Here is an 18,425-nt window from a genome sequence, read left to right as displayed (position 1 = left end):
CAACACAGGTGAATGTTTGGAACTTGGGTGAATTGTTGTGTGATGCTGAGAGTTGCCATGTCTTAGAAGTTCAGCCTGACCTAAAGCTGGCTTAAGAGCAGTGCTCCCTGGGGTAACTGTTTAAATCACTGCAGGTTGTTGGAAGCTTAACTCTACCATGCATATGTTTATACAGTTGCTTAACTAGACATGTACTAGAGCCCTTTAAGAGTGGTTTTTCTCTAAATTGTATTATGAACTAAATAACCAATTTAAATTGTTTGCTTACTAAAGCACTAGTTTTTAAAAGTAAAGAACTTTTCATTAAGCTTGGGATAGAATCATTACCTTCTGCTTTGGGCTGGAAAAGCTTTTTTTCACCCTCCTTTTTTTCAATGAATGAATGTTATCTGTGCCTAGAAACAAGGCAAGTATTGTGGAAACGTTGACACGATCACAGTGAGAAGCAATAGGTACCATACTAAATAGAGGCACTTCCCTGCTCCCCTCCCCTTTATCTCTGCAATTAACTACAGCACTATTGTGATGACTTGGCAGATGATGGTAACCCTGAAATAATAATACCGTATCTTGTAAATAACAGGGCATTCCCGTCCAGAGCAGACAGTAGAGCTTCAAAGCAGGGGAAAAGACAAATACTGTGCTATTGAAGGCCATAACCTTCTACCTTTGAAAAAAGAGTCTAATCTTAAAAAATAACAGGGTAAAAGCCAACTAAATGGGGGTGGTAAAGCTGAAAACAAGGTGTTCTTTATTTAACTGTTAGAGTGCTGGTCTTTCCCAACACATCAACTAAATTAACGTTATTGCAAAGTTCGAGTATCCATTATATCCAGAGGGTTAAAGAGGCAGAACTAACAAAGAGAGAAGACTGAAGCATAATTCAGTTCCAAAGTCAAGGTATCAGCTACTGCATCTTATGTAAAGATAACTGAGGAGAGCAGGACAACTTGAGTTTTCTTTCTCAGCAGAGGCATTGATGAGACTCCCTATTTCATGTTTTGATTAACATCAATAACCAGACACGAAGGTTTTTGTAGTAAAAATTCCTAGGAGAGTGAATCCTCTGGAGTGATTGAGTCACTCTGCTGTATGTGTAGTAATCAAAGTTTTGAGAGGGGGTTCTCTACCCAGCATGGTAGTAGGGACGCAGCACAATTAAGCAAGTGAATTCTGAAGCCAGTATGGAGTAGGATATTCAGTATCTTAAAGGATTGCGCTCCTCATTTGCCTAGGACATGCATTTTGTGTAATAAGTGTTGATTTGAGTATCCAGTCTGAAACATTTTAAGGGCTAGGGAACCACGATAAACTGAAAATTTACCCTGTGAGTGTCAGCAGTCACATCTTTATATCTATCTGTGTCTATATCTACATAATATATTTATATTATATATATGGTGGAAATAGATATAAAAACGTATTTTCAAAGGGGTCTGTATTTCTTTTGCTGGAGAAGATACACTATAAAAACTGGTTTTCAAATGCAGATGTGTCTGAACATGTTTGTCCCATTTATCCTCCCAGAATTAGCATCGGAGCATATCAATGCCTATGCTTCAACATTAGACTCTCTTTTCTTTGTATGTTACAAAGCAGAGAGAACTTAGTGTTACCTGGGGCAAAATTCTCATTATTAAAAAAAAAAAAAAATCTAAAATACTATTTCAATGTTAGAATCCTGGGCTGGACCCATGGTGTCTCCTGCCTGAGACGCGAAACAAGACGATCTAAATTCCTTTCCACTGCAGGTGGAGCAACGTCATATACAGGGGAAGGATGGTGATTGCAAACAATGCACAAGCGGGAAGAGAAATAGCATTCTTGGGGATCTGCAACTGCTGTTATGGGTAGTGGAATTTGTATGTTAAAGTCAAGTCTGCCAGGGAATGTCTCGGATTTTTTTTTTTTTTTAATTGTCTGCTTTTTAGTGTCAGCAGATGCACTTTGCTTTGTGAGTAAGTAGATGACCTTTACCTCTGAACCCTATGATATGTACTTCATAATAACTGGTTGGACTACTTTGACAAATTATTAAATTGTCAGGATGCTGTTTGCAGCACAGTCCATTTTTAGAAAGCAGATAGTCAGCTGTTTGGCATTATGTTGGGTAGAAGAGTACCAGACAAGAAAGGCAGATTGCTTTGTAAGCTATAAAATGTCAGTCAGTAACTACTCAAAGGTCTGGTTTAAGTGAAGAAAGAGTAAATACTATGGCAATTTCTGTCCATGCATTGGATAATTTACCATTAAGTAGGAAACAAACTGTAGGAGCAAGCAAGCCACAATAATACAGGTCTGCAATTTGCTTGCCATGATGTATAATGCCCGGATGTATCCCATATTACTGAGCAGATGAGACTTTGATATGTAGTGATGTGCTGTTTGCTTAATAAGCAGATTATTTGGCTTACATTTCTTCTTTATTATTATTTGGATGTGCATTTCTTCTTTATCGCAAAAACCAAAACATTCTTCTTGTGCTGTAACAAATTCGGTTTGTGTAATGAGAGAACGGATTGTAGTCCAGTGTGCATGTAATCTATAGCTGTGTGTTTTGCAAATGTCTGTGTAGAAAACTTTCTTCATTGCCTGAGGTGGCAAGGAAAGAGGATCTAAATATATGAAATGTGTGAGAACTTGTGTCTCTGCCTGCAAGGCTGCAGGACTTGCTTTCCAAGGTGTTACTTCTGTAGCTCTTTGTGAATAGGTGACAGCTGGAATCTAGCAGTTGAGTTATTAAAAGTACAGACTAATAAAAGTCCTATGGCATTTGTTTGTATTAAACATCTCAAAATTTCTAGCTTCTCTGTCCATGAACTACAGCAGCAGCTCCTGTTTTGTATGTCACCATTGCCATCGTTTCCCTCCGAAAGCTGCTGTTATCTGCCACTGCCTCCTTGCTTGATTTCCCTTGGCTGCACCTCCTGCCCTCCCCTCTATCCACGCCTCAGCTCCTTAGACAACAGCGTTTTGTGATGATGTTTTGAAAACTCATCTTCAGTTGAAAACTTGAGACTTACATTATTCTCTGCCTCGTTTGAGCTCATCCAGTCCATCGCTGTTCCAAACAGAAGTGATAATTTTTTATTGTTGCTATATATTTTCCTAGGGATGCACGATTAAACAGTAAGTCTTCATGTGGCATGCTGTTCTGTGTTACTCTTGGATATCTGTTAATCTTGGCTGTGCCTGTAAATGTTGTTTTTATGCTGAAAACAATAAATATCTATGGTGATCACTTGTAACCATGGCAGTACCATTTTAGGTTTTTGTGATCTTGCCTGGCTGAGGGGAGAGTTGGTGACATAGGAGCCAAAAACCAGAACAAATGCCACAGGTAGGCACATCTTCACACTCAGGCAAACAGAGAACAGGACAAGGAAAATACAGGGAGTTTTTCCCTAATTTTTATTTTGTGAAATAAAAACTGATCCAACAGTGCTGCAGTAGGGAAGGGAAGGGCAGCTCCTCAGTTACAAATTGAAGTCTCAGCCTTTTTCTTCTGTAAAACTCCTCCAGATCTTTAGAGAGAAGGTGCTATGTTGAAACAAAGCAGTGATGCTCTGCATAGTGCATCAATCGAAGTGTGTTTCCTTTGAAACTTTTCACTGGGTGAGAATAGACATTTTTTATTTTGGTGTTTTGAAGGTGGTATTTGGTAGTGGGATGAAACTGCATTGAATTACTTCACTGTATTGATACTACCAAAGCTGCAATCATTGGCCTCTTTGTTCAGAGGATTGAGAATTCCTGTATGTAGCTTAAAGACTGGGATTACATGTAATTAGTGTTAATGCTAATTGCATGATAGGCTCCATTAAATCCAAGCACTAGTCTATTTTCTTTAGCGGATGCACTCTGAAATAGAGTTTTGAGTTCTTTTTGGAGGAGGTTAATCTCCTGGTAGTGAAAGATACAGAGAGATGTATTCACTAATCCAAGAGAATTATATCAACTTGTTTTTAAAACCAAAAAGTGTTTGTCCTGCACCGTCCTCTTGTCTCATGCATTTCAGTGCGTCTTTTTTTCTTAATGATCCAGTGGACAAGAATAAGCAGTTAAGACAACTCACAAAATAGTAAGTAGTGAACTATCAGAAGATTGCAATGTACTATGAAGGACTGTGGGTGGGGACCCTTGAAGTCAAAGTTTATTTTACTTTATATTAGCTATATTATCATGTCACGGTACATGCAAAAGATACTGGAAGTTCGTTCTGAGCACTGCTATATTGTAACAAAAGACCAGAAAGATTTACCAGAGCAAATAAAAAAGGGGAAAATATAAACTGTATTGCAGAGAATGCAAGAAAGTTATTTTTGTGGCTGCTGTTGAAATATAAGTACTGTGAATGCTGACTGCCAAAATACGGGATTTATGGGAAATAAAGCCCTAAAATATTTTTCCCCTACCAAAAAGAGAGGGAGGTGGTAGGAGGAACCCCTCCAGAAACGGTGGATTTTTGTTATGTGTGTAGTTTCTCTTGAAGTTTTAAATGGCTTTCTGGTGCGATAAACACTTCAATATGAAGACAGAAAGGAATACTAAGAAATAAATTAGGCTGCTTATTTTGAGAGCGATGCATTCAGTGGATAGCAGTTCCACAACACATAGCAAAGTTCTGGGTTCAGTAACTTAGTTTCCAGTTGTCATTGCTGTGAGAAATAATAAATAAATCACATCATATATCAATAAAATGCAGATAATTCCATTGCAGATAAATTAGTAAAGCATAGTTTGAGATGAAAATTTTTTTTTTTTTTGAAGCCACAATGTTGCGTGTCCTTTGGCTTCAGTGTTGGACCTATTGCACTTGCTGATATGAAATGGGGAATTCTGGGTGCTGCAGTGATTCAGATTCACTTCCCATCTTTATTACAGGCAATATCGGACTGTTGTCTTCTACTGCCTTGGTCTGAGAATTTAATTAAGCATGTCCTTAGAGTTGAGCATAGACCGAAGCGGGATTTTTTTTTTTTTTCTTTTCTCCTCACCAGTTCTTTCTCAGGTTATTTATTTTCTTTGCAGCTTCTTACTCAAGTAGAGTGTCATGAAAAAGCATGGTGTTCACGAACCATGAACAGTAACAAAATAGCTGCAAAGTGTCATTCCAAGCTCGCTCTGGATCTTGTGTGTAATAAAAGAACTTAAATCACAATTCAGTTCACAAGCAGAAAAGATTCAAAGTTCAGTTAATATAATTGACATCAGCACGTTTTAACCTTTCACATCATCCACATCAGTTTTCACAGCCTCGTCCAGTAAGTTCAGATGAAAATACTATGTATTTGCTGCTGTGTTTATTGGACTGTATTGAAAGAAGCATCCGAGTGACAGTTCTTTTTCCAATGAGCCTCTCCTTGCGAGTTCGTGAACTAGGAAAAAAGTAGTTTTCAAGTCTGGATCAGCACAGTGCTTAGTTTTAATGACATCCTCAGCTTCTGAGTGGAGCTAATTAGTTTGGGCTGAGGGCTGCTCCTGTGTTTCACATCCACCTACCAGCCTGCCAAGGCACATTCCTCTGTATAGCACTGCCTTATGAGCATAGATGTTACGCTTGCTTTCAGTGTCATGCCTTGGTTGCTGTAAAGTCGCATATTCTTTAAGAGTTTTATTGAGTAGCTCTTTCGTAGGTGGAAAAAAAAAACCCTAGACTGTCTAAAAGGTGGGCCTTCATGTGAGCTATGTGAAGGAAGCAGAGTCATTTTGGGTGGGGTTAAAGTGGCAAGATACGCTTGAGTGAGAAGTTTGATGTCTGCAGCGCTCTTCACTCAAAAGTTTCTGATAGACTATCCTAGATAGTGACTGCTTTAAACTTTTGGAGAAAATACTTGTCTTTTGGTGCCATCTTGTGGCTTTAGGAGAGAGAGACAATCTGTGTAATAGCCATTAAAAATCCCTTATTTTGTTAAAAGATGTTATTTTGAACAACTCATGTCTTATTATTTGACCTGTTTATGCAAATATGGGCCGGGGGCAACCATATATAAAAAAGCATGTACAACTGGATCTTAGATAGGAAATATTAGCAACGTAGGTACTCAATTTAGGTTTTAGCATGGTAAAAGTCCTTACAGGTAGCAATTTTACACCTCTTAATGGTCATTGTGCACTCACGTGAGCTCAGGTTCAGGTTGTGCATGTGTCTGTACATGGGTGTACTCATGCAAAAGTTGGCAGGACTGGTACCTTAGAGTATGATCTTCGTAGATGCTTCAGCTTCTTACTTAGGTATCCCTCCAGGTGCTGCACTTTGCATTACTCAAAGTGATTCAGTGTTACAATCCTATTAAATAACTTCCTGAAACCATATAGGAACCGGTAAAAGAGCTGGACTGTTGTGCAAACTGGCTGCATGTAGTTGGGTTTTTCTTTGCTGCTGCAAAGCATTTCATAACATCTCCTATGCATTTAGATATTCTAAAATACCTTCCCTGTTTGCAGAACCTAGGATTCCCAATCACACAAGTTTTACAGTCAGCAGCACTTGTGGTACAGTGCAGTGTGCACGTGTGGGACTAACACACAGCATCTCTAGAGCCCTGTGGAAGGCCCTGTAGCATGTGAAAGGCCCCTTGGCATGGGGCCAAGCAAAAGGTCACATGCTTGGGGATCTTCGATAATTTTCTTCGACTACCTGTTTCTTGGAGAGAAGAAGGAGCCTGTCATGAGATCAGAGCATAGATGAGAGGCAGCCTGGTTTCTTTACCAGCTTTCTGAAGCATTGTAACTAGTGGTATAGGCTTAGGTTCTTAAATGCCTTAATTTCTTTAACCTTAAAATGGAAATAATTATACTTACCGTTCTTTGGAGAAACTTGATGGAAGGCTTGCTTATTAATACTATTATTAAAGTAACTTGAATTCTATAGTATACAAGATTCTCAATGTATATGTATTATACGAAAATGTTTGATTGTATTTGCTTTTGTTTTGTGATAGGTGTGTATTTTTCCCTGCCCTTGAATCCAAGCAGAGTAAGGGATAATGAAGCAAAAAAATACCTCCCATATTTACATACAGCGCTGTGTCACAGAAATATTTCTTGTTGCACTTCTTCATAGTTGCTGTTATATGAGAGAGGCTGGATGAATAGATGGAAGCCTTCGGTTTTACATGAAGGGGAAGGAAATATAAGAAATGTGAAATGGAGAGGACACTTAATTGCTTGGGCCAATAATATGGTAAGTGTTTGTCACCTCTGTTAAATGAACAAAAATACCCCTGCGTTACACTATTTGAAATGTTTCAATGTTAATTGCAAAAATATTCCATTGAAAAATGGTACATTTGAAGAATCGAGTATAAAAGGCATTGAAGGATAGTGTTTTGGATCTCATTTCTTTGTAGACATTTCTTCTGGCGTTTCCTGCTGGCTGGTCAGTGTTTTCCATATGATTGCCACTTCCGAAGAAATTAAGAAAAGTAGCTCTACATACCATTGTTGGAGGTGGTTGCTACTGTACACTATTGTCTAGCAGAGTTTTGACCAGTGCAATGTATTGAAGCAAACTGTCTGAGGAAGGAATGCCAATGTAACTCTTCTTTATTAAAAGAAAAAAAAGAACATCACCACCCTCACCATCCCCCCCACAAAAACCCCAAACCTGTCTGGATTTTGTAATTTGTACTGAAGTGACGTTATCATACGCGCTTCTAATGTTGCAGATTATAAAAAATGATAGTTACTATTTTTCATTTTGGTAGGCCACTAGAAAAGGCTAGACTTAAGAGAAAATAGGCCCTTTTTTCTCTAAGTGTAATTCATATTTTAAAGAGAACCATTGCTTTCATGCTGAGTGTTGTATTTCACCTACCACTGTATATCTAATTGATGGGTCAAGGTCTGTGTTTTAAAGCTCAGCAGTGAGGGATATGTTTTTAAGTGTGTATCATGTCTAAATTCCAAACTCTTATTTTAAAATGTGGTGAAAGTACTTCTGAAACACTAGCTTTTTTCCTTCTGTTGTTTTTCCCTCCTAAAGGCAAGCATTTATTAAAATATTTTAAAGCCATTGTTCTTTTATTCCTTTCAAAACCAGTTTGATATGAAATTGTTAGAGATGGACTTTTGTTTATTTACTTCCCTTTAATAAATGCATTAGAATTGAAACTTCAGTGAGTGCTTGATCGTCTTAACATTAGCTCTTTTGAAGGTTTTGTTCTTTTCAAGAGCCATACAATTAAAATACATATTCTAGGTGAATCTGCTGGGAATAGATAGGACAGTTGAGGAGAGCTATCCCTAGCAATGATGTGCCACATCAGAACACAGAATACTAATAAAATGTTGAGAGCCATCTGTCAGAGACAAAAAGCCATGGTCAGGGCCTATCTTTCAATGAAAAATGAAATGACACTTGCCCTCCAGAAGATTAATATATTTGGTTATTGGCCTTTCCTTTCTCCCTTTACCTTTTTAAAAATTTCTCCATCCTCTAGCAAGGTTTTGTGTTCCATTTTTCAAAGTCAGAGAAAATATTTTATAGCCTTGCTTCTTACTGTCTGTGTGTGGCTACCTAGTTTTTATTTTCTTATGCCTTTTTTTTTTTTTTTTTTTGGCACACTCTATGTGAGCTTCTTAGACATTGGATATTCTGAGATGGGCTCCAGGTTATTTAGGCAAGGTCTAATTCTGCTTGTCAGATGCTCAGGTAACCCATGTTTGCTGCTGTGCCCTCTTCTCCTTCCTCCATGGCCAAGAGTGTAAGTTGTACAAACTGAGACACCTGAGGACCAAATCATTAGAGACATTAGGCTGCCTAGCTCCCATTTGAACAGGTTTTAGGCTCCTTCCTTCCTTGACTCTGGAAGTCCTTTTGGTTCATGATGCAAATGGCATACTTTTAACTATAGATGATCCTACGCTATTGGTTTGAAAGGCACTTTAAACGTAAGCTAGTCTATCCCATATAGGATTTGCTGCCTTGTAGAAAAAACAGAAGGTGTGATATGGGTCACTTTTATCTGAAAATCATCCTTGAAGACAAAGTGGTAAGATTAATAAAAGACAACTTTATTAAAATGCAGTTCAAGCAAGACTGCAAATTTTGTCAGATAAGCTTAGAAAACACAAAGCATAAGATCCTTGTTTATGTTACCCAGAGATCTGGGCTCTGTACGTTGCAGATGCTGTGTGTAAGTTTTTTTCTGAAACCTTGATGGCTGTTAACCTAAGAGATGCCAATAGGAGTGTGTTCCATGCTCACAATTCTTCAGTGACAAAGATCACTGAAAAAAAACCCAGCCCACCCCCACCATCCCCATACCACTTACTGCTCCTTGTGATTTTGGGGGGGGTGGGTGGTGGGGGAGAGAGAATGCAAAACCTGGCTGACCATGACCCCCATGTTTAGACTCTGACTTACAAACTGTCGAATCTGTACAGCTGGGGACATAGAAACTCGCAGTGGGGGGGGTCAGAAACAGGCAGGGGAATCTTTTAAATCAGTTTTGTCACTAGAAGAATCCTAACATGGAATGGCATACTGGACGCTGACCTTTCAAGGTCCCTTCCATCCTCTTTTCTGTGATCATGAGAGTTATTTTTTTCTGCTCACTGAGCTTAAAGGAAATATCTACTAAAATGCTTTGTTTTATTTTGGGGACTTTTGTTTTTAAATCACTAAGAACATACTTAACATGAAATTAATCTCCATTTTGCTATTGGAAAGGTTATAGTCCACCTTTTTCAAATGGCATGGAAAAATCTGATTAATGGCTCTTTTTTTTTTTTTTTTCTTTCAAATGACTTTAATCTTCCTTTCTTTAAACTTTTTGTTCTGTTAGTTTAGGAGATTTCCTGAGGAGGCAGTGAAAAATCTCAGCATACAAGACCAAGCATCATTTAAACATGCTTGCTTTTCTCTTTTAATGTAAGAGTAGAAATGCATTTCTGGAGAAGTACAGATTGGCCTCATTTATCCTAATGAGCTGTGACTTCACGTATTTTCTTTTTCCAAGGTGGAAATTTCTGCTTCTCTGCAGGGGCTGTTGTAGAAGAGCTGGGATTTTTTCATTTCTCCAGTAGTAGCACCAGCCCAACAAGCTGAACTGGTTCATGACTGGAGTTGCTAATCTGTCACTCATTCACTTATTGTATCTTTTCATTTGGAATGTGAACTTAAAATATCTAAATTACTCTAATCCCTTCGTTCCTTTTGTCACCTCCTGGGTTAGATGGGTCTCTGTATCAACAGCTTTTTATGTTGGCACGGTTAGCCCTACCCTGAAACTTATGCCATAAACTGCTATGACTGCCTTAGTGTACAAAATAATATGGGATGTGGTGAGTAGGAGTTTGTCATACTGAATGAAGTTCTCTTGTATTTAAACTTTCAGGGCGTGAAGATACTTGACATGATCTCCAAGCAAAGAATTACCAATGTGCCTCGAGATGACATAAGCCTTCGCCCAGATATGTATCCCTGCAGCCTTTGCTGGAAGGATAATTTAACACTGATTATTGGCTGGGGAAATTCAGTAAAGGTGCAATTACCTGTCTTTGTAATAAATGCTTGCTGTTATCACAGACAAACAGAGGATTATTTCTGAAAAGCAAAGACAATCGAAAAAAATAGAATTTGGTTTGACTACAGTGTGCAGAACTCCTGCTGCCATAGAAATGTCATTGAACTGACCCTCATGAGGAGGAGGAGTGATAGACACCCAGCGGTCAGACAGATCTCTGTGTGTGAGCACGCAGAGAATGTAATCCTCAGGGACACTTCTCTCCTCTGTGCCTTGGAGAGATTTCCTCTTTTGAAAGCTTTTAGTGGGCTCTTGAATTAATTTATTTTGATTAGCATTAAGGAAGAACAACTTACCGTGAGGTATTTTTGGAGGGGATTGTTTTGGGGGCTGAGGAGGTTGTGACTTCTAAAACAGCCACATGGTTTCGGTCAACTATGGAAAAAAAGGGGGAGGGTGGAGGGACAGGCTGCTTGGGGTTTTGTTCTGCTTTCAGTAGGGAACTGGGATTTCGAACTTGTGCGCTGCAGACTGACTATGATTTGCTTAGACCGGTACCTGACGTGAGTTTGTTACAAGCCTGTTAGCTGTTTTCTAATAACAGACTGCTACATCACTGCACAGTGGGAAATTAAAAGCGCTCGGTAGGAGTAGATGGGAAGGGAGGGTAAAGTGACGTAGGTGAAGCGTAAAAAGCTTTTGGAGCATTAAACTTAGAGTTTTACAAATGAGGAGGTTTGTCATAAGTTTAGCATCTGTCTTCCCCCTTGTATTGTGCATGCTTCACAACATTTGGGTGTTTGCATTTCTTTATATGTACATACTTTCCTCCTGTTATTGGGAGTTGCAATAGCATATTCTTACTGAAATTGTAAGGTAATGAAACACAAAGTGTGAGAAGATACCAAAACCAAACTCACATATACGCTACTATGAAGAAATCATAGTGGGCAGATGTTTTCAGATTTCTCTCTTGTGGTCCGTCTTCCTTCTCCTCTCCCAGCATATTTAAATATTTATTTATATACCATTACAACTTTCCTGTCTGGTTTTCTTCTTCAGTGATGCATCGTCACTGTATTACAGCCTGTGTTTTCCAAAATACAGAAATGCATGTCTGAGAATGCCTCAGTAAGAAAAGGATTTTCTGGGAAAAGTTAGTATCATTTTAGGAATTACAGTTTGTTCATCATAATGATCCAAATCTCTGTTTCCTAGATTTGCTCAGTAAAAGAACGGCATGCCAGTGAAATGCGTGACCTTCCAAACCGCTATGTGGAAATAGGTATGACTGTACGAATGCGCACTTTTTCAAAATTATATAAGCTTTAAAGGTCTGTTTTCACATTCTAGCCTGAAAAAGCTGTTACAGTTCAGAGGCAACATGTAGTCGTAACATAAATGTCTTCTCATTTTTGGTTGATGAGGTTGTCGTAATGTCCTCCTGCATAGTTGTTTTTTTTGTATTCGTAGAGTCTTAAATTCTGTGTTCATCTAAAATCAGAGATCCTGGTGTGAACAGTAGATGTCTTAACTTTCCTTTCACACAGATTCCTGCAGAGAACTTGATTTTTCATCTTGGTTACATGATGATCAGTGTAGGAGAAAATAGACGCTACTTTATTCGATTATGTGTTGTTTGACTATACTGCTCATAACTTTTTTCTCTTTTTTTTTTTTTTAAAGCATGTCTTTGGTATAGTGCTAGAAAATTGATTTGAATTTCTTTTTGTTGCCTTTTTTGCTTCTGTGTTTTATGTTCTCCTTTGCTTTCTTATTTGTCTAATTTAGGTGATGTGAATAAATTTCATTACTGCCGATTAATAGAAAAGGTCTTGACAAAACCTGTGTATTAAGTAAAGCGTCAAGTGGAATTCAAAAGAAATTTGGAGGGGAAGAGGGGACATAAACAAAAAGTCACAACTGTCTCCAGAAGCTTCTTCTGGGGAAAGGAAATATCTATGCAGAGGTAGTGCTGAGAAGATAAACAGGCCCTCTGGGACTCTGCAGACCGGAGTGGACAGCAGTTTGTAAACTTCGGTGCTTCCTTGTCTTGACTGTCATGACATGAGATTGTAGACTACATTAGAATGGTGCTTTCTGATTTCAGGAAAGAACCATTTTAAAATCGCTTCTGAAAATCAACTAGGAGACTTGTTAAACCCTGTAGGAACTCTGAATACTGAGAGACAGTGGCATGCCTGACAATTAACTGAGACCTGAAAGCTATTTGTGGTTTAAGATTACATAGTCCCAACAGAATAATTGGCAGTGGAATTCTAGGATATTTGAGATAATTTTATCAAGGAGAAGTTCAGTCCTGAGTTTTAGCCTCAGATCTTTTATATAATCTTTTCTGTACCTGTAAGTAGCTTTTAAAAATTAATTAAATGGGGTTGTTTACGTAGTGACAAGTGAACCGAGGCAACTTCTACTTCAGCTATAATGTGTCTATGTGAAGGGAGCTAGTCTTACGTGACTGTCTATTGGAACTTCATTTAAAAAAAAAAAAAAGAAAAAATCTGTCATCAGACTATTTAGGTGCAGACCTGAAGGTTAGAGATTTTTGTGGAAGTAACTTTTTCATCTTACAATTTTTAGCCTAAAATCTTCTCTGTATTCTTGAGGACTGGTGTTTTATCTTACTTAATCTGTTAACAATGTGCTTGAGATTTTTCTTTCTGGTTTCAGGTCAAAGCACTGAAACAGCTCTGCCAAATGCTGTCAGCAGCACTCATTGGAACGTAGGTATTAGATTGGGAGGGAGAAGAGGGAGACATTATTTGTTCAAGTCCCAATATATATTACAATAGCTTTTGATGTAATCACATAGAAGGTCTTCTTGAGAGCTGTGTGTCATGCCATAGTATCTATTTCTGTTTTATTTCAACTTTTTCAAAGGCATAGCTGGAAGGTCTGATATTATTAATGGGCAGACCAGCAGCCAGTATAGTTTTTTTGCAAGACCATTAATATCCTAAGTGGATGCGTTAGCTGATACACTTTCATAATGTAAAGAACTTACACAAGGCAAGAATATCCTTCAGTGGCAGGATAGCTTTAGATGTTTTGGCTCATAGCATCTTGGCATCATGCTTATGAAAAATGAAACCCATAACACAGTATAACTTCTGTCATGTTAATTTTTTTGTTGTTGGTTGTGGTGGTGGGTTTTTTTTCTCCTTCCTGCTCTTACAATTTTGCAAAACCAGAGGTGAAGTAGGAGACTTCATACTCTGTTCTATGCTCATCAGGTAATACCTATGGAGCCTATGACAATATAGTGTTTTCTCATATCTCAGCGGTTTCAGATTTATGCTCTTCTAGAGCTCTGAGGACCTCAAAGTTCCACAATAATATCATAGTAAACCATGATGGCATCAGTAGATCATAAATGTTTCTTCAATGGTTTGCAGCCCAGTGAATAAGGAAACAGAGCATTTTCTGCATTGCAAGTTAGGTACATAGGATCCTGTGTAACAAGGTTCTCCTCATCTTCTGATTCTGTCTTGACACATAGCCGTATGTACTCTGAGGCAGGAAATAAATGTGGTATCTACTGTGATGCTAAACCAGATGGCCCATAATGTGGCAAAGTAACACCACTGAACTCTTCTAGCTGTATTATTTTAAAGAAGATAATGCCGTGATTACATGTAAGAGAAATTAGATTAATTATACAGGTCTCACGTGTGGCATTGCTGATTTTATTTACATCTTTCAGTATATTAATGGTGCTTTTCTTCAGTAGTCTTTTCCGTTGTCTCTGGTTATATGTTACAGTTCATTGCCTATGTGGGTCTTCGTTCAGTGTCGACGATAAACTCCAGTGAAATGTTTCTATTTAGGTTTAAATGTATGTCAGCTGAGGAGATCCTATCAGTTTAGCTCTGTCAGCTACCGCTGTGAAGTAGTGTATTGATTAGAAAGTATTGGTATTGAATTACAGGCTTAACGTGGACTAAATGCCGTTGTGATCCTTCTTAAAGAGTGCTTGACCTCTGTACTCACTCCTGATGCATGTACAAAAGCTGTAATGCTGGACGACTTCTGGTCTGAACAGGGAACTCGTCCTCAATTGGAGCCCGCGAGAAGAATGGTTGCTAAAGAGCTAATTAGCACTTTGCAGTTAATACGATGCCTTTTCAAAGTGAAACAGGGCATCTAGTCTTCGATGGCCTTGTCAAGTAGCTTGGGATTTTATATACTTTTATAGAGAAGTACTTTATCTCTGCCTCAGTTACTCAGGTTGTTAATGATAGTGGAAAATAGAGATTAACACTGGAAGTCAGTACAAGACTTGAAGTCGATTAGAGACTTCCTATTCAATTTATTTTAGCCCAAATTTTATCTGAGGAATCTCAGCTTAATTCCAGGTGCCAGCCAGCCAGCAATGCCTCTTGAGCACTTGTCTCCTCTCTGCATTCCCCCAAATTTCCCACAAAGTAGAATTCTGGTTTAAAAATTACATGTTTTGTGGATATGCTTGTAACAACACATCTGTATGTTTTGTGAGGGAATAGTGGTGTAACTGCACAGCAAGTTACCACCAAGCATTGAGATTGCACATTTTTATCTGAAAAGAAAACATGGGAATATTTATTTTTTGGTTTGTAAAGTGAGATAGTGGGATCTACCATACCAGCATTTTTCTCTTTATATACACAGAATTTAAAGCTTAATTAATGAATGTGATGAGCAGGAAATTAACTGTGACTAAATGTCATCAACTGTATATGCTGATTTATGCAAACATTTCATTGAACCAAGTCTGCTACACTCTGAGAAGCAAATTGCCAAAAAAAAAAAAAAAAGAAGAAAAAAAGCCCAACCCATTTATGTAGCTGATTCCTCTTAGTCTTTTGCTCATCCTGATTTGCCACAAGCCAAACCGATCATTTATAAATTTCTTGATAAAATTAGTCAAGACTATCAGACTCCTGAATATTTTCCCTGTTGGTTAACAAAGTTTTCTCAGTTCTGTGTGTAATGGAAAAAAGAGTTTTTCAGAAAATCAACTTTGAACCTTTGAAACTTAAGCTCCTGACTTTCCAGTTGTCGTCAAGGATTCCATGGGATTTCCTTAAAGGTTGTGTGTGTCTGAGCTAGAGAGTTGTATAGGCAATTGCCGTATTTCTAAAGATGATGTTTATTGCTGTGTGAGATGGAATAGGGGTAAGATGATTTCAGCACCGCGGTAGCACTTCTATTTCACACAACCTGACTGCAGGTAAAACAGCAAACTGTAACACTGCCTTCAGTAGACAAAACATTTTTCTAATTTAATTGAAAGAGTTACCTCACCAGATGAATGATTACTGGCATGATGAGGTAGTGAGCTTTTTTCCTAAGTTTCTGATTAGTGTGATACTGTAATTGAGAAAAATTGTTTTGTTTTAGTAGCAAAATTGTTGCTCGTTTCCATTCTGTGTTGCATTCCAGTAAGGCAACAGCTTTCAGTGACAGAGGCTTTACAGGGTTTTGATTTTAAGCCTAGGTGGTTTTTTTTATTCAGTTATCATATTCAATTAACAGTGTCATTTTCATTGCCCTGCTTTGCTTTAATGAAAATGCTCATCCTCTTTGCTGTGTGGCATTTGAAGTTATATATAGGATGATTGATTAATGGTTGCTAAATTTTCTCTAAGCTTTTCTGGACCTTCAACATTCAAACAAAAATAAATTTGAATATGACTTTTTCAACCATTTTGATTATGGACTGTTGTGGTTTAACCCAGCAGGCAGCCAAACACCACACAGACACTTGCTCACTTCACCCCCCCACACACCACCCAGCAGGATGGGGGAGAGAATAAAAACAAAAAAAAAAGTAAAATTCATGGATTGAGATAAAGACAGTTTAATAGAACAGAAAAAAGAAGGGAAAATAGTAATAATAATGGTAGAATATACAAAATGAGTGATGTACAATGCAATTGCTCACCAGCTGCCAATCGCTGCCCAGCCCAGCCCCCAAACAGCGATCCCTACTTCCTGGACCACGCCTCCTATTTATATACTGAGCATGATGTCATATGGTATGGAATACCCCTTTGGCCAGTTTGGGTCAGCTGTCCTGGCTATGCTCCCTCCCAGCTTCTTGTGCACCTGGCAGAGCATGGGAAGCTGAAAAGTTCTTGACTAGTGTAAAAGCTGCTTAGCAACAACTAAAACATCAGTGTGTTATCAACATTCTTCTCATACTAAATCCAAAACACAGCACAAGGAAGAAATTTAACTCTATCCCAACTGAAGCCGGGACATAAATAAATAGTAGAGGGTGTGAATTCCAAGTTTGGAAGCATCAATTTTTGCTAATCATTGATGTATAGGACCCGCCATCGATTTTAGTCTTACCCTACTTCTCTTCCTACTGAAATTCAAGGAAAAGGATAGTCCATTAAAATGCCAAAATATGTACAGGATTAGGTAAATAGTTGCTTGATTTCACGTATAGTAGTACGGGTAGAAAATTTGCAGGGAGTTCTAAGGATATTCAGGCCCAAATAAAGGACCTTCATGTGGGTTGCTTCACTGCTCCTCCCCAGAAATTTACAGTTCCTTTTGAGTTGCAGTTGACATTTCTTTAACTGGGCACATCCTGAGCTTTCTACTTAGGCTTCTAGTCAGAGGTAGAAATTTGAATATATGCCCTGGAAATTTGAATATATGAAGGCTGTTGCGGAGTCTTATGGGAGATAGAAAGCATTGTAAGGAAATAAGTAAATGCTGGGGCAGGTCTTCGTATATGAAGATTTTCAGAGAAAAATATGAATGTTAAAAAATACGAGATTTGTATTTTCTTCAAGGATTATGTTGGATAGTACACCTAAAAATAAGAATGTTCTTTTATTTCAATAAAAATATAGCATGTATATATGTTTATGCTTTGTGATTTGCTTATATTCATCTAAAGACAGCTTAAGTGATACTTATATGGGACCTTTTCTGGTCCTCTAGCTGGAACTGAATGCACATACTGTGGAAAAAAGAAAAAAAAAGTCTTTTTATATTTTATATCAAATGCAACTGCATGGACATGATCATAGCTAATCAAAACATGCCATTTTGTATACTATTTTGTTTTGCATGAATAACCTAGCCCAGTAAAAGCACTAGTGAAAACACTTAAGGGTATGCTGTACTGTGGCATACAGCAATGACTGCAAATTTTGCAGATGTGTCTGAAGTAGCTGGTTAAAAGGTAATTTGAGAATGCGTAGTGGCATCACCCCAGCAACTAAAAGTGCACCAGAGTTGTAGTTAAGGTGGGCCAGTTCATGGTGCTTTGTGGCTCCGCTGTTGTTGATATACCAGTGGGCTAGCTAAAAATTAGCTTGGGTGTTGGCTTTTCCATTTCTTTCATGTATCATATGGAATTAGAAAAAAACCCCCAAAAAATCCTTCTTTTTCTCCACACATTAAGTTTCATGTTAATTCTCTGCATGCTAGTTCAGCTTCCTGCTTACTTTCCCAAAAGACAATGTTGAAACCTTGGCCCCATTGAAATCAATGGCCAAAACCTCTGACTGTAACCAGAATTTCACTCTTTTCCCCTGCAGTGGAAAAGCAGGGGCTGCTTTTTGAGATTTGATTAAACGAAATAGACTTCTTTTAGTTTCAGTCCACCGCTCTTTAAATTCCAGAGCAAGTTGCTTTGTGGAGTTTGGGTAAAAAAGGTAGCATGTATTGTTTTATTTCTGTAGTGTGGTGTATTTCATACATTTTGTTTAATGAACAGCAAAAAAAAGATTTACAGGTTTCTTCTTTTTGCTTCCTGGTAATTTGTTTGACAGCTGTACATAGGTGCTGAACATAAGAGTAGATCCACTGTCAGCATATCTTCCATCTTCTCTTATGACAGGCATAAACATGCGTGACACATGGCCACACCTCAGTCATTCCCATTTACTTCAATACTATGTTTTAATTGTTTTGGATCTTTTTCAAATT

At 38.1% G+C, this 18,425-nt stretch overlaps 1 protein-coding gene across 2 annotated transcripts in view; it reads left to right on the top strand.

Moving 5' to 3' along the window:
- VPS41 (vacuolar protein sorting 41 homolog (S. cerevisiae)) overlaps positions 1 to 18,425 on the top strand; it is a 107,251-nt gene that overhangs the window by 48,179 nt on the left and 40,647 nt on the right. For both annotated transcript variants that reach the window (XM_009580587.1, XM_009580588.1), the window contains 3 exons: positions 7,067 to 7,186; positions 10,344 to 10,490; positions 11,691 to 11,757. In XM_009580587.1, the coding sequence (XP_009578882.1) occupies positions 7,067 to 7,186; positions 10,344 to 10,490; positions 11,691 to 11,757 (334 nt within the window). The remainder of the gene's footprint in view (positions 1 to 7,066; positions 7,187 to 10,343; positions 10,491 to 11,690; positions 11,758 to 18,425) is intronic.

This window comes from Fulmarus glacialis, unplaced genomic scaffold (assembly GCF_000690835.1).
Source record: "Fulmarus glacialis isolate BGI_N327 unplaced genomic scaffold, ASM69083v1 scaffold7556, whole genome shotgun sequence".
Lineage (NCBI taxonomy): Eukaryota > Metazoa > Chordata > Aves > Procellariiformes > Procellariidae > Fulmarus > Fulmarus glacialis.
The sequence above is the reverse complement of the archived record's forward strand: the minus strand, read 5'-3'. Positions and strand labels throughout refer to the sequence as shown.